Below are 20,159 nucleotides of genomic sequence, written 5' to 3' on the forward strand. Positions count from 1 at the left end.
TAAGCCCAGAGCCACATGTGGTCTCTGTCGAAGAGACACTGTGGGTGAGACTGGGGTGACATGAATGAGCTACAAGAAAACCCTATTGCTGAAGAGGAGGAATGTATAGTGACCTTACCAGTCAATTAACCTTTGTGAATAGTAGGCTAAAGTGTCAGATTTCTTATAAAGGTCACCTTCAGCCTCTTATGTCAACATCTTCTGGGCCGTTGCTGCTTTCTTACACATCTGAACTCAATTCAGAGGATGAATGTTCAGTTAAATCCCATTGTAATCCTTATAATAATAATAATAATAATAATATAATAATAATAAGATTTATTTGTATAGCACCTTTCATGCAAGAATTGCAGCCCAAAGTGCTTCACAGCAAAAACACAACAATTAGTACAAGATTAGACAGAATAAGAGCATTTACAGTACAATAATCACAGTGTTGATGTAAATGAGTCTGAAGTACCATTATAAAGTCTAATTATGTTTTTAAAATGAAATTAGATTTCTTTTTGTTTTTTTGGTATTTTTTAATATATTTTTTGTATTTATTAAAACATATATATATTGTTGATTTAGGAGATTGTATAAGCCTACCGTTTCTTGTCTCTTCCTGTCATACCGGTTTCACTTGTTCTTTCAGTTTTCATGCTTTCATGCTTTGTTGGGTGGTTGGAGCCTATCTCAGCACACATTGCACAATACAATAAGCATATAAGCAGGTGCTTCCTGGACAGGTTGCCAGTACTTCACAGGGCTGACACTTTTAGACAGACAGCCACTCACATTCACACATAAACAGGCAATCGAGGCCCAGGGAGAACACCAGAGCCTTGTTGTGAGGAGACAGTGTTAACCACTGTGCTGCCTTAAAAACTATGAGATGCTCAATCAAGAATCAGATCCGTAGTATCATTAGTGTTACGTGTCTGCTGTAAAATGAATACAGTTTCACAAGCTGCTCTGCTACTATGTTAACAATCAGCTGGAAAAAAGATGACGTCCAACCACAACTATCTCCATGCTATGCATTGATTTTCTTATTTGAATCACGAGACAGAAAACTCCACCAAACCACCAAAAACAGTGTTTTATTTGAGAAATGTTAAACATTTTATTAGCAGTCTAATTAATACAACATTTATTTTCTATTGTAAATGTTGCACTACATCAAAGCAGCACTTCAACTCAAACATCATGTATAAGATCTAAAGCTGCTCATATTGTGGGGCCTTTAGTGTCTTCACTCTGTATGGAAGAGAGATGTAATGATTTAGCATCATTAAGTATGTTTTGATTTTTTTTAAATCCATCCTTCCTTTGACTTAAAGTGCAGGTGTGTTTCTCTCTCACCTCTGACACTGAGGACAGTGGAGCACTCAGCCCGTCCGAGGGCGTTCTCTGCAGTGATGGTATACTCCCCCATGTCTTTGGGGCCTACGTGGAGAATTAACATGGAGCAAACTCCACAGGTGTTGGTGATGTAATAGTTGGTATTAGTGTTCAGGCTGACGTAATTCCGATACCACGTGACACGAGGTTTGGGATTTCCCTTCACTGCACAGCTCATATAGCATTCATAGCCTTTGGGTGCAGTGTGAAGCTTCAACGGTACAACAAAGGTTGGAGCACATCGCAAATCGCAATCCTTTCTGGTCGGTACGCTCACCATGAATTTTTCTACGAGAAATGAGAAACAGTAAGATTTGATTACTCTTGTGAATATCGGAGGTTGTTTGAGATTCACAAACGCACCTTTCTTCTTCTCCTTCCCACAGGTTGGTGACTCTGACGGTTCAGATATGCCCATGTCGTTTTTGGCATACACCCGGAAATTATATTCCCTCCCGTGCATGATGTTGCAGACCGTGAACTTGTTATTGAAGAGTCTGTCAGCCACTGTGGTCCATGTGCGTTTGGTAGAGTCCAGTTTGGTTACTGTGTAATGGAGGCGGTCATCGCGTTTCTCATCAGGAGACGGCTCCCAGATCACTGTCACCATACCAGGCACATTTTCCTCCAGTTCTACCGGTCCAGGAGGCTTTGGATCATCTGTAACCACAATCAGTCTTACTGTCTCATCCAGTTAACATGTCTTTGACGTTGTAAAATATACATAGTCATTATCTAAGTTTTACCTGTGACTCTGACCTCTGTACTGAATGTCTCCTGTCCTGCAAGATTTTTCACTAAAATGGAGTAGATGCCAGTATCAGAGCGCTCAGACGAGGGGATCAGCAGCTGGGATGAGCCATCAGAGTTACTGATTGTAACTCGCTTTGTCACTGGCACATTGTCCTTCAGCCACATCATATGTGGCAGTGGGGAGGCCTGTAAAAACATTAGTAATGTCTTGAGTACTGTCAGGCCTGAACATATCCTATGCGTTTCCCTCCCGTTTAGTTTTGCAAAACTACAGTTTGTCTCAGCATGTTACTGATAATAAAGCAAAAGTTTAAATGTTACCTCAAAGTTCACTGTGATCCTGACAGAGTTCCCTGCCTTCACCACCATGAAGCTCCTCATTTTGTGGTTTGTGAACTTTGGCCTCACTGGAATAACGAGCACAAACAATGACAAGTGCTTTGGACAATCTTTAACTTCACAAGGTTCGTTTTAAAGAGTAAGAAATGGGAGGTCTACGATTCAGTACCCTGACAATATTTCTGTTAACATCCAAGTAGACAAGCACACATTTCCCCCTCTTAGACTTTGTTCAAAATGTTAATGCAGAGCTGCTAACCCGCAACATATTACATTTCTAACAAGTATTAACGTACCAGGTGAGGGCATTACAAGGACGTAGTTGGCTAGCTCCTCGGGAGCACTCTGTCCTCCATCATTAGTCGAAATCACTCTCACCCAGTACATGTCCATGTGCTTGAGGCCTTTCACACTGAAGGAAGTCGTAATGATGAGCGTGGTATTACAACGGCACCATTCAATGCAATCTGCACGCCGAATCTCAACAAAATATCCCTTTGCCTCATCATGTATCCCTGGTTTATCCTCAGGTTTGGTCCAAGTCAGGACAAAGTGGGTGTGAGAAGTTTCTGTCACCTTCAGGCTTGTAACTCTACCAGGAGGCTCTAGTGATACACAACATTAAACTATTTAGATTCAAACAGTTCAAATCAGATAAAATATTAGAATTCGTAATAAACGTAGTCAATTTTAACATCAATGAATATCACATGTTGCACATTATTAGGTCAATCTTTTTAATATCACATGCATTTACGATGTGTACATGAATATATTTTGCGCAAACTTTTGTTTATAGTTGAGTGTAACATGGGAGAACAGTTGCAACACTTACGCTTTGGATCCCGTGCAAAAACAAACTCGGAGGGGTTACTGAATTCACCAACTCCAGAGAGGTTTATGGCAGTGACTCTGAATTCATATTCCATTCTTGCCACAACATCTTTCACTGCATATTTCTTTTCTGGAAGTAATTTCAGAGAAACAACAACAACAAAACATCAGTGTTATGGTCTTCAATGCCATCAGATTGAACTACAGTCAAATAAAAATGGCAGACCTTTTATTAGTTCATCCATGGCATTGACAACGGCCCAGAGATTACTCCCCTTCTTGCGTTTCTCCAAAATATAACCCAGGATACGTGAACCTCCTGTTTTACTTGGTGAAGCCCAGGAAAGGTTGATGCAGTCGTCATAGGCGCTGACCACCTTTGGATGCGCTGGAGGGCCGGGAAAAGCTGGAACATGCAAAAACAAAATGGTAAAGGTTGTAGTCATAGAGACTTTTGCAAAGGAAGAAAACTGTTTTAACATCAGACATAATGTTATATTAGCCCTGTGCTGGATGGATAAACCTCTCTGATTGATTAATTGAATGACAGCAAAATCAATCAATCATCAAATAAAATGCTGACTGATTAATGAATGAAAGCATTTATCAAGCACAATATTTGTATTGTTTCTCAAGTGTGAAAATGTGCAGCTTGTATTTGACATTGTAAATTGAAAAAAAGTGTAATGTTGGAGTTTTGGGCTGTGGATAAAAAATAAAACATAATAAAGCAATTTGACCTAAATTTGACTAATTAATCAATAATGTAATGAGCAAAGCAGCACAGCAGGGGGCGGTAATGGCACTGATCAAATATGTCTTTTTCACATAACGTTTGTTTGTGAATAATTAAATTAATGACGTCTGAACTCATGTCTTATCTGGGACACTTGAAGACATGGTCCTCTCGTATTTGTTTCATAAGATTTATTCTAGTTATTTTTGTTCACCTGCTGCACACCTGCCCTTAATTGGCCTGAACCACACCTGCGTGTTGGGGAGTGAAGTGGAACCGCAGCCGCACACCCTGCTGGGCGGGCTTTGAAACCGCTAACTCAACTTGGGATATTAGTAAAACACCATCGGATAAAAGACGTTACAGGTTAATATTAACGTCTTTGAATAATCTTGAAACGTCTTCCAAACAGTGTTTTTAAAAAAGTGTTTTTTAAAGTTTGGTTTGAGAAAAGCTAACATAGCTAGCATAGCTAACATAGCTAGCATAGCTCTGTAGCTAACCTCCTTCCCCTATTTAATTAGTGCTTAAGTCTCAAATTTAAAAATGTTAGGATGGATTAATGTATGTAGATTTTAATTGTTTAAAATATCATTATTATTGCTTTTATTTTTATTTTTTAAATGTATTATGTTTTGTTGTTGAGTATGCCCTACATGTTTTAAAACAAATAAATAATATAATTTAGATATTAGCATGTTGATATTTGGTAACTGTTAGTTAGAAACTGCTAGTATATTATTCCATATTATACTATATAATATATATATATATATATATATTATATATATTATATATGCTGTTTACAGTTTACAGTTACTTTGTTGCCAACATTGTGTTTTATGTATGTAGATACTTTAAGACGAAGTCCATTTTGAACCATTGGAAAGATTAAAACTCTTAAGTTGCTGAATCTTGTTAAAGACGAGAATGCTCTGAAGTTTTCAGTCATGATGAATGTTTTTATCTTTTTATGTTTATTTATTTTATTTTGTGTTTTTTTTGCTTGCTTGCTCAACTAAAGGCAGAAAATGTTTGATGAATGAGACTGTGTTTTTTGTTGTTGTTTTGTACTGACAATGATCCTTAGTCCAGTAGTTTAATGGAAATATCAATTTATATAAAATATTTTTTTAGGAGTGGAGACTCACAACTCTGTTGATTGATCTGCAGATGGACTGATGTAAGATGTACAACTGGTTGTGTGTTAACAGCAATAGTTAAATGCTACTATCCAAACTTAATGTCACTGTTTTCCAACAGCGACAACTGTGGATCGTTTCTGCGGAGTTAGACTGGCCTCCTTCAACACATTGACTCCATAAAGGAAGGGCTGGTGGGTGGAGCGTTCTTTCAAGAACACCTCAATAAGTAAGTGCCCGTCTTTATTTTCTGTTGCTTTTTTGCTTGTTGTGACCATTTGCCTTTTCTGCTGGCTTTTTATTCGTTGACTGTTGTGCCAATCAGGAGGCTTAAATAGTTGAGACTTCCTGTTTGTTACATATTCATAGATCTAAAACCGAGTGTCAGTTGCCATGCAGTCTTGACGTGCAAGGTTTCCTAACCAGTATCAAGGACAGTGCCACTGCCTCACTTTATTTAGCCCTTTGCTGTGTTTTTAGACGATGAAAGTGACCGTAGTGTATGCTTATTGTTATACCTTTTTGATTTCATTGTCATCAGTTTGCTATTGTGGTTGAATTTGGGATTTAATGGTAGTGTTAAGAGAATAATGTGTTTAAGTGGACTTTTTGTCAAGTGTTCACTTATGTTTAACTGACATTAAACACAAAGTGAAAGCTCATTAGGTGCAGTTTATCATCTATTACATTCTCGTTCTTTTAGGAGTTTTAGCTTCAAACTGATATACACACAAATACCACTTTGGCTCACCAAGTGTGCCGGCTTGAATTTCATCAGTTTCCATCACTTCACTTGTACCCTCCGCAGTCACTGCCCGGATACGGTAACAATATTTCCTTCCATGGTCCACGTCTGTATCGCGGTAGCTGGACACACCTGGGATTTCCCCTAATTTCTTCCAGGTGTTTCGTCCCACCTGCCGTCGCTCCATTATGTAGTTGATCACTGGTGAGCCGCCGTCATTCTTCGGAGGCCTCCACTTAAATTCAATACATGTAGCTGAGCCCTCGGTTACCTCTGCAGGACCCAGGGGCGAAGTGGGTTTGTCTGAAACATCATTAAAAAAAGTGTTTGTTAAAGCTTGAAAACCTTTCCTAAATAATTATGTGTGAACGTGCATTTATACAACGGGAAACGGCTTTTCCATTGAGAGATAATCACGGTAAAATTTGACAGTTTTGATGCTTTCAGCGATGGCAGGGGTTTGAACATAATAACTTTTGTTAAGCACTGAATATATTTTCAAAACAAATCTTTAACCTGTCACATTATCACCAACAGGGATGCTGCTTTTTTTCTCCTCCTGTCAGTATTACTGTAGAGCTGCAGTGCAGCTACATCTGTCCAGGCACAGATGGGCCTCGGTGAGATGAGGCTCCATATTCACCTGATACAGAACTTACTGGCTTGATTTTTTTTACAATTATGTGGATGAGCTATGAAGCATTTTATGACACCGCTGGTTGGTGTTCTTAAGATCTTACAAGAGCAAATTACTTCTTACTACACAGCGTGCTGCACAAATCACCTCCTTTGGCACCTCTAAAAATTAGATTTTTCCTGAAGGAGTTGGATGTTGAGTTAATTATTTCCTTTGAAGTGGTCCAACGTTGTTGTTGTTGTGTTATGTAGAGCATAAGAAAAAGATGGTGATAGAGATTTTTCTTTATTGAATTTCTGCATTGTGCTTTCATTCACTCACCTAGCACAATTAACTGGGAAATTGCCTCAATGAAGCCGTGTTCGTTCTTGAGCTTAATCTTGATCTCTCCCGTGTCCTTCCTCTGGCACCTGCTCAGGAGCAAGCGGCTGTGACTTGCAGATTTCTCTATCTTCGTATTGTTGTCATCTAGAAGCTCTTCTCCCTCGCTGTACCACTTAATCTTTATGGGTTCATGGCCAAGAAAGTGCAGTTTGAAGATGGCGTTGTGCCCCGCTTTAACTGTCACAGGCTCAGTGAAAGCGATGAGGTATTCAGGGTCAAACCTTGGGGGATCTACAAAAATGGGCCAGTCGGAGTATTTAACTGTGATCTGATTCTGACCTTTCACCTGTAAACGTACATATTTTCCGGTTGTACTGCGTAATATCAAATCAATATTGTTATCGCGACAAACTGTCAAACCTTTAACGTTGATCATCGCCTCTGTTTTGCGACTGTCTGCCTCAAAGCGGTATTTCCCAGAGTGCTCTTCCTCGCACCTGATTATGACTAATTTATGGATGGCACCATCTTTAGTGACACTGAAGTTGTCATCTGGGGATATCTGATAGGAAAAGGGGCAGACGAATGAAAATAAACAAATGTCAAGCAACAAAGTCTAATTAATAATTCAAATCAGCCAAAAGTGCTCTGTGTGCGTCCCTGTTGTGTCTAAACATCTGCCAAATGTTTGAGTTACATGATGTATGATACGCCATTTAGTGTCCTTACACACCCAACCTGTTCATTAGTTCAAACTCAATCCGTTAAATGCGCTTTGACAGTGGAGGCCACAAAACAATTGATGATATAATTGCACCTAAACAGGCAAATATGAACAATTTAATTTTACCAAAATAGTTTTTTGCGTCAAAACAGAGAACCTTTAATGCGTGTTTTTAATTTTGGTTTGACGGCTGAACCTGTGGCGACTCCATTACCAGCGCAACTTCATCCAAAGTTATGAAGTCGTGGAACATTTCTCCCAGGGAAGTGAACTTCACCGGGGGTAAATCCCGTGGCATGCACTCCGAAATTATTATTACGAATTAATTTAAAGAAAGTCAGTCAAAGTTGGAACCCCTGATGTAGGCGTCACTTTGTTAATGCTTATATTTCCCCTGATGCATCAGAAAAGGAATTAAACCAGAGGTGTTGAGATTGTGTTTTGCTGTGTATTTCAGCAGCCATGCAGGAGCTATCCTTGAATTATTTCTCCTTTCTTCTTGATGGACACCGACACATTAACCAAGAAAATGATGAGTTTGACCTTCACGACTAACCTTTCTGCCGTCTCTGAACCAGGCTCCCTCACAATCTTCACTGCTGAGCTTACATGTTAACTCGGCAGACTCATTGATGATGGCACTGACATCAGAAAAACCGCAGATGAAATGAACCCCTGGATCTAACACACATAACAGCCAACAGTTAGGCAATGACTATTTTCACTTGCATCAACAGCAATGATAGAAATGAAAGGTTCAAACATAAACTTATTATTATTTATTTTCAGATAGTTTTTCAGTTTTTGTTCTCTTCTGTTACAATATTTTCAAAAATATTGACTCTTTCTAGCCAAATAAATGTGGAATACTCATATCATAGCAAGAGAAGATGACAAAACTGCTCCTGGTCAGGCTTCCTGCTGTGCCAAAGTAGCAAACACTGTTATACATACAGTTATTGTACTGCATGTTATGGTTGAGTAATGATTATCTTTTATAAAGCTTTTAGTTTGTGGTGGCTGCATAACGTTTCAAGCTCTCAAGTCAAAATAAAATGCAGAAATGTCATAAATACATACAGATCCAAGCAGGTATACATGCAGGTATTCTAAGCAGGTATACTTAGTGATGTGTAAAGTAGCACTGAAAAGATGAATGCATTTATTATTTGATTAGCGGATCAACAGATGCATCCAGCTGCAGACCCTCCTGTGATTCAGGATTTAGGTTACTTACCAATCACCACATCTTCTATCAGTGGGCGTCGTCTTTTACGCCTTGAACGTTTGGCTTTGCCAGTTGCCTTTTCAGTTGCCTTTTCAGTTGCCTCATCCCACTCATTGTGGTCTTCAGGACATGTACTTACACCTTTAAAAAAAATAACCTAAATAACTAACAATGAAATGTACAAACGCACAGTAACTGAAATGATAGCGTTATAACAATCTGAGAAGGTGCCCAAAAGATGATTACAATAATGAGTTATACAGTATGTGTGGATAATTGAAAATCGTGCCGTTAAAGCTAGAACAAGCCTATACACGAGAATATTTCATATATCCCAGAACAAGTTGTGGAACAATATGAACTGCCACAGGGAGCTGAAGATCCAAACATTATAGTTTCTGGCCATCATCTCAAACTACATGCAGTAATCTCCTACCATTGACTGCTTTCTTTGCTTTCCGCTTCCTTCGCTTTGAACAACTTGAGCGCTTGAGCTGGCCAGCAGAGTCCTCAATCTCACCACTGCCCCTTTCTTTATCGTAACTGTCTTCGTCACTTTCATCGTCGGTACTTTCTTCACCGTCACTTTCTTCATCGTCACTTTCTTCATCGTCACTTTCTTCATCGTCACTTTCTTCATCGTCACTTTCGTCATCGTAACGTGCTTCATCTTCCCTCGCTACGTTGTCACTTGCTAGTCCATTTGGATCTTGCTCTGGAAGCAGAGCAACAAGGAGTAGAGACTGAGTTCACACCCGACTGAGGACAAGAACTCTTTGCTTACCTGCATCATGTACAGCTTTGCCATCTTGTTTTCATATCATCATGCTACTTCACAAGTTTATCTTTTAAAACATTTAAAACATTTCTCCACCAGTTGGGTGAACATTTGCAGTAGTGAAGACAGTTTCTTCTATGTAGGCTAACATATCTGATACACGTGTGACTAATGTTGAGGGGGTAACTGCGCTACAGTTTCTCCATTCAGTCAATATGTTCCCTGCTGTTTCTTACCAGATGCATTTTGTTTCCGTGGGACCTTCCTTGTGTGCTTTCGCCGTCTGACGGCCCCAGTAGAGTCTTTATTTCCATCTGAATTAGGAGGTAAACAGCTGATCATTTGGCGGTGAGATAATCCTGAAGCTGACAACCAATCATGTGATAAACTAATTCACTCTTGAACCTCTTTTGAAATGACAAAAGTGAAGTAGCAGCAAGTCTGCATGTTTTAATCATAAACATTTGAACCACTTCTGACTGATTACTCACTGCAGTGCTGACGGTGGAAATGCATTGTTAGGCATAGATCGACTTTACCTGTTACCTTGTCAAAATCCTCTTGACCAGATCTGGTGTGTTTCTTTTTCTTGGGGCGATCTACTGTCAGTTTCACTCCTTCTTGTGTAACACACCCTGAAACCTCTAATTTGGTTTCTGTGCCATCTCTTCCTGGTCCACCGACTGCACTTATTTCACCATCTCTTCCACTTGTGGTTAATGTCTTTTCTCCTTTCAGTTGTCCTTCCCCGTGTTTTTCTTTTACGGCTGCAAAGATCTTCTCCATCTCTTCTCGGTTTTTAATTTGCTGCTCTCTGGCCACCTCCTCAAGGTCAATCTGTGCTCCACCACCGACGGTAGTTTTACGAGGTCTCCCAGCAGATGCAGGGTCACCCTCAGCTTAGAGGAAATGAAATGCATACATGACACTAGACTCTCATTTATTTGGGAAACTCATCGTTCATAACTATGGCAGCAATTAGGATCACTTTCGTGCACAGTGACAAATTGGTTATTGATGTATTATGCTGTAAGGCGTTACCTTGAACAACCAGGCGGGCATTGCAGGACGTAATGCCAGCCACGGCTGAATAGATGCCATTGTCCAGCTGGTTGCAGTCCTTGATCAGCAGCCGGTGGATCAGTTTGTGTTCTGACACGTTTATGCTGTATTTCTCTCCGTCCTCCAGGGCGCTGCTCTTACCCATCCATGTGATCCTGGGTAGTGGGTGAGTCAGGACACACGCAAAGAGAGCATCATCTCTTTCTTGAGCTTTAAGCTCCTGAATTTTGATAACAAAGTCCACATTGGAAACTGTAAAAGCAACACAAAGAAGTCAGTGAACCTAGCCATCTATTCAGTTTGTTACACAAAGCTACTAACAGTGTGTGTGTGTGTGTGTGTGTGTGTGTACGGACCTTTCCAATCATTCAATTAGCTAAAGCAGGGAGTTGCATCATTATAGATTAACTAGGAAAGAAATTTCACTACGGGACAAAACCTTTGAAATTAGTTTCTTTCAGATATTGGACACACTCGATGGACACACTCGATGGACACTCGATGGACACACTCGATGGACACACTCGATGGACACACTCGATGGACACACTCGAAGGACACACTCGATGGACACACTCGATGGACACACTCGATGGACACACTCGAAGGACACACTCCATGGACACACTCCATGGACACACTCGATGGACACACTCGATGGACACACTCGATGGACACACTCCATGGACACACTCGAAGGACACACTTGATGGACACACTCGAAGGACACACTCCATGGACACACTCCATGGACACACTCCATGGACACACTCCATGGACACACTCGATGGACACACTCGATGGACACACTCGAAGGACACACTCGATGGACACACTCGATGGACACACTCGATGGACACACTCCATGGACACACTCGATGGACACACTCCATGGACACACTCCATGGATACAGTCGATGGACACACTCGATGGACACATTCGATGGATACACTCGGACAACCGGATTTTTCGATTATAAAAATAAATTAAAAAAACGTCTAGATCCCAGCCACTGTTCCTTTCTTGAACCTACGTGTAAACTCTGCATAGAGACGGTTGACCTCTTCGTCCACCATCTTCTCCATCTCTTCTCGGTTTTTAATTTGCTGCTCTCTGGCCACCTCCTCAAGGTCAATCTGTGCTCCACCACCGACGGTAGTTTTACGAGGTCTCCCAGCAGATGCAGGGTCACCCTCAGCTTAGAGGAAATGAAATGCATACATGACACTAGACTCTCATTTATTTGGGAAACTCATCGCTCATAACTATGGCAGCAATTAGGATCACTTTCGTGCACAGTGACAAATTGGTTATTGATGTATTATGCTGTAAGGCGTTACCTTGAACAACCAGGCGGGCATTGCAGGACGTAATGCCAGCCACGGCTGAATAGATGCCATTGTCCAGCTGGTTGCAGTCCTTGATCAGCAGCCGGTGGATCAGTTTGTGTTCTGACACGTTTATGCTGTATTTCTCTCCGTCCTCCAAGGCGCTGCTCTTACCCATCCATGTGATCCTGGGTAGCGGGTGAGTCAGGACACACGCAAAGAGAGCATCATCTCTTTCTTGAGCTTTAAGCTCCTGAATTTTGATAACAAAGTCCACATTGGAAACTGTAAAAGCAACACAAAGAAGTCAGTGAACCTAGCCATCTATTCAGTTTGTTACACAAAGCTACTAACAATTAGTGTGTGTGTGTTTGTGTGTGTGTGTGTGTGTGTGTGTGTGTACGGACCTTTCCAATCATTCAATTAGCTAAAGCAGGGAGTTGCGTCATTATAGATTAACTAGGAAAGAAATTTCACTACGGGACAAAACCTTTGAAATTAGTTTCTTTCAGATATTGGACACACTCGATGGACACACTCGATGGACACTCGATGGACACACTCGATGGACACACTCGATGGACACACTCGATGGACACACTCGAAGGACACACTCGGTGGACACACTCGATGGACACACTCGGTGGACACACTCGGTGGACACACTCGGTGGACACACTCGATGGACACACTCGGTGGACACACTCGGTGGACACACTCGGTGGACACACTCGATGGACACACTCGATGGACACACTCGATGGACACACACGATGGACACACTCGATGGATACACTCGGACAACCGGATTTTTTGATTATAAAAATAAATTAAAAAAACGTCTAGATCCCAGCCACTGTTCCTTTCTTGAACCTACGTGTAAACTCTGCATAGAGACGGTTGACCTCTTCGTCCACCATCTTCTCCATCTCTTCTCGGTTTTTAATTTGCTGCTCTCTGGCCACCTCCTCAAGGTCAATCTGTGCTCCACCACCGACGGTAGTTTTACGAGGTCTCCCAGCAGATGCAGGGTCACCCTCAGCTTAGAGGAAATGAAATGCATACATGACACTAGACTCTCATTTATTTGGGAAACTCATCGTTCATAACTATGGCAGCAATTAGGATCACTTTCGTGCACAGTGACAAATTGGTTATTGATGTATTATGCTGTAAGGCGTTACCTTGAACAACCAGGCGGGCACTGCAGGACGTAATGCCAGCCACGGCTGAATAGATGCCATTGTCCAGCTGGTTGCAGTCCTTGATCAGCAGCCGGTGGATCAGTTTGTGTTCTGACACGTTTATGCTGTATTTCTCTCCGTCCTCCAAGGCGCTGCTCTTACCCATCCATGTGATCCTGGGTAGCGGGTGAGTCAGGACACACGCAAAGAGAGCATCATCTCTTTCTTGAGCTTTAAGCTCCTGAATTTTGATAACAAAGTCCACATTGGAAACTGTAAAAGCAACACAAAGAAGTCAGTGAACCTAGCCATCTATTCAGTTTGTTACACAAAGCTACTAACAATTAGTGTTTGTGTGTGTGTGTGTGTGTGTGTGTACGGACCTTTCCAATCATTCAATTAGCTAAAGCAGGGAGTTGCGTCATTATAGATTAACTAGGAAAGAAATTTCACTACGGGACAAAACCTTTGAAATTAGTTTCTTTCAGATATTGGACACAGTCGATGGACACAGTCGATGGACACAGTCGATGGACACACTCGATGGATACAGTCGATGGACACAGTCGATGGACACACTCGATGGATACACTCGATGGACACACTCGATGGATACACTCGATGGACACACTCGATGGACACTCATTTTAAAAACGTTTTAGATCCCAGCCACTGTTCCTTTCTTGAACCTACGTGTAAACTCTGCATAGAGACGGTTGACCTCTTCGTCCACCAGCTTCAGCCCGGCGTCGAGGAGGTTGTCCTCTTCATCCACTTGTTGGCGCCTCGTGCCTTTTTGCATCAGGCCCTTGACATTAAAATCATTGGTCCTCGCAGCATTCTTATGGCTCTTCAGGTGTTTCTCTTTTGCATCTTCATCACAGGGAATGACACCACCCTACCAAGTACACAGAGGAGACTAATAAAACTCTCACATGACGACTAAGGAAAATATCCTTTCATTCATCCATTTAAATCAAATCAACAATACGTGCCATTTGAATCTATTTATTTTTGCTTCACCTGGGAATATTTGAGGGCACTACACAATGCATAAATTACACACCCAGTATTTGGATTTGCGACACTCCAAACTAAAATAATAGATTGTAAATAAAACTCACTATATAGCAAAAAGGGAGTGATTACAGTCAGTCGGCGTAATACTGTGAAAAGAACTCCACAGCTTAAGAGATCTTCATCTGTCTCTCAGTGCAACTTTAAGCTCAATTTCCAGCTCTAACGAAGCACAGCACATAATTATACCTGCTTTCTGATACTGAAGAGAGATGGAAACATCTAATTAAGTTGGGAGTCGGAGACATCTTGGGATTGAGAGATTCAGAATTAATGAGATGACGGGAGTAGTAAATATTTCACATGCAGTTTTTATTTGAACTGATTTGAAGTCATCACAAGGTTTGGTGAGTATTCAGAATGAGTTAGTCTTGTGTGAAATGAGGACTCATCCATCATAGCTAGTTAAGAACTGTAGGGATGATTTAGCTGGACGTAATGCATCTTCTTTGAGAGCTGACGTACCTAGTAGAAGTTTTCATACCTTACACTTATTTTGCGCCCTCTCCTTCTTCTTGTCTTCCAGTTTCTTAAGAATCGAATGAAAGTCTGCAACACCAAACTCATTACAAATGCGCTCGTACTCTTTCCTGTCGGCGTTCAGCATCGCGTCCCAGAATCTTTCATCACTTTCCGCTTTCTCCTCTACTTTACTAAAGGTATTAGGCAAATATGGAAATACGTTTTATGGCCAAATAAATAACAGCGATACAATTCCCACATGTGCAGACATATCTGGTTAGATATTTTAATATCATGAAATCTGTTTTCTTACCTTCTCCGCAGCATTTTTCGGAAGTCTGATGGATTTTTCCCAACTGAAAGCAGCAAATTCAGCTCAAGTTTGTTAGTCTTTTACAGCAATACTGTAGATTTCAAGTCAGATAAAGCTACAGGGGAACTACTACACACTGGGAAAGATTATTTTCAATAATTAAAAACATACAAAGAAACAATGCCAGCTACAGACTCCCTGACACCAAACCAATACTTTACTCTTACCCTCAATCACATTTAATGATGTTGAGCAGACAGCTTTGCCGTATTCGTTGGCAGCATAGCATTTGTATGTGTCTGATTCCTCGCCAGACACTTTGACAATCTAGAAATACAAATAACATGCAAAATGACAAGTTAAGTACAGTTTTACTGATTAAACACTCAGTGTGAGCAGTAACTACTGTTTGTGAAATCATTTAGTCGCTCACCTGTAATATATGCTCTCCAGTTGATTCATCATATTTACACTGGAATTTAGCCTTGTCTGTAGTAGGCCCTTTAGTTCTTCTCCATGTCACCTCTGGCTTTGGATCCCCGTTCACCATGACCTTGAAAACAGCCAATGTCCCTAAAGGATCCATGGAAATATCTTTATTGTCCTTTTTATGTCAGAAAGAAGGTGCTGTGAAACTAATCTACTTTACTTTGTTTCTTTGATTATTTACAGTTATTTATAGTCATGCACGACCTTATAAGTGATTGTACAATTGCATAAATAAATCAGTTTCAATGCTGTGTTATAATGAAACCCACCTTCCTTGATGGTTACTGGGATAGGTTTACTCTGGAAATCTGGGGTGCTTTTCCCCTCTGGTATGTCTACTACAAACTGCGTAATCATCACTCCAGGAGTCTTAGATCTTGTCCGGATGACAACTAAACCAAGCCAGCAAAAATGATAAGAAAAGGAAATATTTAGTTATGAGCAAAGTACTTTTTAACCTGAAATTCAAAACCAAAGTAAACGCAACAAAATCACCATCCCAGTCTGATTTAAAATAATTATTCAGAACAAGTGGGGAGTGCTGCTTTTGGTAGATTTATTTTTTGCCACCAGCAGATGTCAGGGATGTCAAACATATTCCCAGTGATGCGTTGTATGTGTGTGTGTGTGTGTGTGTGTGTGAGTGTGTAGGAGCTTTTGTGAAATGTAATGCTCTTGCTAAAGTCAAATAAAGTTAATGTGGCAGAAGTCGCTCTGTACCTCTTGGATACAGTACATGATGTACAGCAGAAGTGATCAGCAACAATCTGATCTAAAACATCATTTAATGTTGCACTTCTTCACACGTACAAACATTTTAGGGTGCCTCTTTTTTTAATGGCACAGTACAACCTTTTACAACAGATGCAGTGTAAGAGCATTACATCGGCCTATATGTTGAACATTATGTACATTCGGATACTACAAAGTACAAATCAGGGCTGCAATTAACTATTTTTTTCATGATCACTTAATCCTCCAATTATCTTCTCTACTGATCGTTTGGTTTTGGACCATTTAACATTTTATAGAGCAAAGAGATTCCAATTAAAATGATATAAAACAGAGAAAAGCAGCAAATGATCACATTGGAGAAGCTTGAAATATGGGAAATGCTAACACAAATGTATTTTTTTAAATGATTTAAAACGACAAATCAAATATCAAAACAGCCGTAGATCGACTAATTGATTGATGTATTAATAGTTTCAGCTCTAGTATGCATATTCAATACAGTGTCCACAGAGTTAAATGAATACGCTGCACATTAATCCACTCAAGCGTTTCAAACGGCCTTGCATGAAATCCACTCTGTGATCCTCTGCCTACCTGCTTTGCTGCTGAACATTTTTTCTTATCAGGCTTTGTAGGTGCAAAGATAAAGGATCAGGCAGGAGTCGATGAGGAACCACGGTAATCCAGGGATTAATGATTATTTTGACAAGGACTAAAATAGGAGAACCGCCACCCTGTCAAACATGCGACTGATTTGACAAGGTAGCAAATAGATCATTCATGTCATCAACACAAAGGCAGGACAGGCCACAAGCAGAGACTGTATTCAATAATACCTAATGTATTATTCAATATTGTATCCATTATTCATAACAAGGGATGTATCTTAGTATTGTAAGCAAACGTACAGTAGTACATGGAGACCTCAAAAGATTTTCTGTTTGTCTCCCAGACATTTTACCTGACTTGTTGCCAGACACTTCATTAAAACGCTGAATGTATTGATGAACGAGGGAGAAACCTGGGTGAAAAGAAATTACACTTGATCAGTTAGAAAGTACAAGAGTGAATGCTATGCTATAGCTGTAGGACATGAAATGGTGTGTGTATATATATATATATATATATATATATATATATATATATATATATATATATATATATATATATATATATATATATATATATATATATATATATATATATATATATATATATATATATATATATATATATATATATACACAAAATACGTGTACAACAGAAACTGTTATTAGCTGCCTCTGTGAAATTAAAGGGTGATGTCCTGCAGGCATTTCCTTTTTTATATTGGTGGAAAAGTTGATTATCCAATTATTAAGTGTAGGTGTATGTGATTGATGGATACAGATAGAAAAAAAGCAAGAGAGAGAGACTGAAGTAATTGAGTGAGAGGCTGAAATAAACGGCGGGCGTAGAGGCTGGAAGTGACCCAGTCAGGCAGTATGTGAAAGGGAAAAGTAAAGCTCATAGAGGCCTGAATAAACTGAAGCACTGAGAGGGTCACAGGAAAGGGCAGCAGGCAGGCAGGCAACCTTAATCTAGGGATGTTTTCTTCTCATCCTCAGGTTATCACTGAAGCCTGAGAGCGAAGACCTTTTAGTCAACTGACTTTTGAAGTGCTTGACAGTTGAGCATAGTTTTAATGAATTTTACAAGTTAATAGAGATCCTGTACATCAGTTGGTTGGAGTGAATGCTTTCACCTTTCGTTGCCTACAGATGCCGTATGAACTGTTATGCTTTAATTGCTTCAATTATAGTTTCTTTAAACCTGCAATAACTGATTATTTGGACTCTTGGGGGCCGTAAAAAACTAGTTTTTAACACACTTGACATTTTTATCACCTTTTCAAGTTGATATGGTCAACTCGTTAGCAAACGGTTTATTATTTACACATCCAGCAGTTACAGAGCAACACTATCATTCATTTGTGAGTCCACCTGTTGAATGTAAAACCAATTTAGCTCTGTTTTTGCTCTCCACCAACTCCTGAGGAAAATATGTGGCTCTTTAGCTGCTAAATTCTCCACTATGTTCACCAGCTGCAGCTACTCTTTAACTGTGTCTGTCTGCTGTCTGGTGATGAGAAGGTAGTGTACAGTGCGCACTGCAGCCGAAAACAATGCTATGACAGTGAGAGCAAAACAGTAAAGTGGTGGGCCGGACAATTAAACAATGACAAACTCTCTATCAAGCTCCTTAAAACCACGAGGAGCGGGAGATTTAAGTGTAGACTCACTGCAAGTTCATCACTACCCTACCCACCCTTTGTTATCATAAAATATAGATTATTTTATTACAAATGCATGTTTAAATACATGTCCCCATGTCTGTAGCAGGGTCACAGCTTTAAGACGATGAGATTAAAAGATACAGTAACAAATGTTTTCAACACCTTTTAATACCTTCATATGAATATGAATCATCCATTCATTATTAACTATAAATGTAAAAGGACCAGACTCTCATATTTCTCCAGTTTTGAAGCCTGATCATTACTCACTTTGGTGATACACCAAGCACTTCATGTTTCTCAGTGTTTAAAGCCTTGATGTATCAACCTGTCCGTGTGGAACTATAAATATTTTCTTGACTCCTGCAATATGTTATGTTTTGTCAGGATTAGTGGCAACTCATTTTCCAACACTTTTGTTGATTGATTAACTTTGGACACGGTTTACTGTATAATGCACTAATTAAATAGTTTCACAGCTCAAGTTAAAGCCTAATGTAGGCTTTCATTACAGATAATCACGCCAAATAGTGTTATAAAACATACAAAAAGGTTGTATTGACAACTTTCTTGTCGTGTTATGTGACTTTCCCCTGTGTAATAATTTCATTAATTGCAGGTTTTTTCCCTTTACAAACAATGCTTTATGTTTTTTTTTACTATAAATGGACACCAGACCACTTGATTATTCCTTAAATCAGTAAAATGGAACTGCAATAAGCAGAAAAGAGGGATTTGAAGAGGAAGGTGGGATTGCAGTACTGTACATCTTCTGTTGGTCTTGGGACCTGTGGTCTTCTCCCTTTTCCACATTTTGGCAAGAGTTAACTGTCAAAAGGGGGACCTGCAAATACAAATGGGAACATAGCCATTAGTAACATTGATAAGACCAGATATTAGTGTATTTTTGCATCATAAAGTATTCAAATCAGTCAATCAAAGAAAATCTTGGTTGACAGCATTTCTACCTACTCTTCAACCAATCGATTGGTCGATGGGTGAAAAGGAACCTGCACGCTATCTCGAGATAAACTAGATCCGCCAGAGTGGACAAAGTGCATTCCGCCTGGCAGCCTAAATGAATTATAAATAACATATAAAGCTGCAGTATTTTCCGCATATTAAAGGATTCTAACTTTATTATTTTATACTTAAATGATAACAACAGAATCAAAGACGATCAGCCCACACATGCCCTATATTCATATGATTTCCTGTCGCAGGGTGATGCACCTGCAGTTATATATATTTTTAGACCAAACATATTGAAATATCTCAATTCTGATCAAGTAGTAATGTGCAGGTCAGGGTTTAACAATATCCGTTCCCACCCGACCCGTTATGAGAGCCAATCCGCACCGCCCGACCTGCAAGAATATGCGTAAATGAACCACTGGAAGCCGACAAGAATATAACAACTAACCAACCAACAGAAGGTTTCAGCCCTAATATTTATGCATTAATATTTATCTGCCTGTATCGGTGTCGTTATGAGTTTATTACCGGGTGGGGAATCTTTCCTCAGCGAGGCATCTCTAATGGCCATTATGCCATATGTTGCATTACTCATATAAAACTGCCAGGCCTACTGCATCTACCCATGTTTA

At 40.0% G+C, this 20,159-nt stretch overlaps 1 protein-coding gene across 1 annotated transcript; it reads right to left on the reverse strand.

Annotated features, from left to right (window-relative positions):
* Nucleotides 1-1,186: 1,186 nt before the first annotated feature.
* LOC115010977 (immunoglobulin-like and fibronectin type III domain-containing protein 1) lies at nucleotides 1,187-15,899 on the reverse strand. Its single transcript, XM_029435903.1, has 25 exons — nucleotides 15,812-15,899; nucleotides 15,487-15,626; nucleotides 15,281-15,380; nucleotides 15,054-15,096; nucleotides 14,763-14,931; nucleotides 13,895-14,099; nucleotides 13,202-13,474; nucleotides 12,895-13,059; nucleotides 12,030-12,302; nucleotides 11,723-11,887; nucleotides 11,174-11,614; nucleotides 10,668-10,940; nucleotides 10,166-10,525; nucleotides 9,285-9,563; nucleotides 8,177-8,301; nucleotides 7,317-7,458; nucleotides 6,894-7,187; nucleotides 5,942-6,238; nucleotides 3,539-3,718; nucleotides 3,314-3,442; nucleotides 2,775-3,083; nucleotides 2,461-2,546; nucleotides 2,133-2,325; nucleotides 1,750-2,046; nucleotides 1,187-1,674 (listed from the first exon to the last, which is right to left on the reverse strand). Exons 1-25 carry the CDS (start codon nucleotides 15,897-15,899, stop codon nucleotides 1,298-1,300), a joined length of 5,403 nt encoding a protein of 1,800 aa, XP_029291763.1. The 3' UTR covers nucleotides 1,187-1,297.
* Between the last annotated feature and the right edge of the window lie 4,260 nt (nucleotides 15,900-20,159).

Source organism: Cottoperca gobio, chromosome 7 (genome assembly GCF_900634415.1).
Source record: "Cottoperca gobio chromosome 7, fCotGob3.1, whole genome shotgun sequence".
Classification (NCBI taxonomy): Eukaryota; Metazoa; Chordata; class Actinopteri; order Perciformes; family Bovichtidae; genus Cottoperca; species Cottoperca gobio.

Bases quoted from the DNA above. Each gene is read 5' to 3' on its own strand.
- LOC115010977 (XM_029435903.1), bottom strand. From the start codon at position 15,899: ATGATTACGCAGTTTGTAGTAGACATACCAGAGGGGAAAAGCACCCCA. The intron at 11,888-12,029 runs GTAACGCCTTAC...ATTTCCTCTAAG, and splicing joins TGCCCGCCTGGTTGTTCAAG to CTGAGGGTGACCCTGCATCT. The intron at 6,239-6,893 runs GTGAGTGAATGA...ATGATGTTTCAG, and splicing joins TTCCCAGTTAATTGTGCTAG to ACAAACCCACTTCGCCCCTG.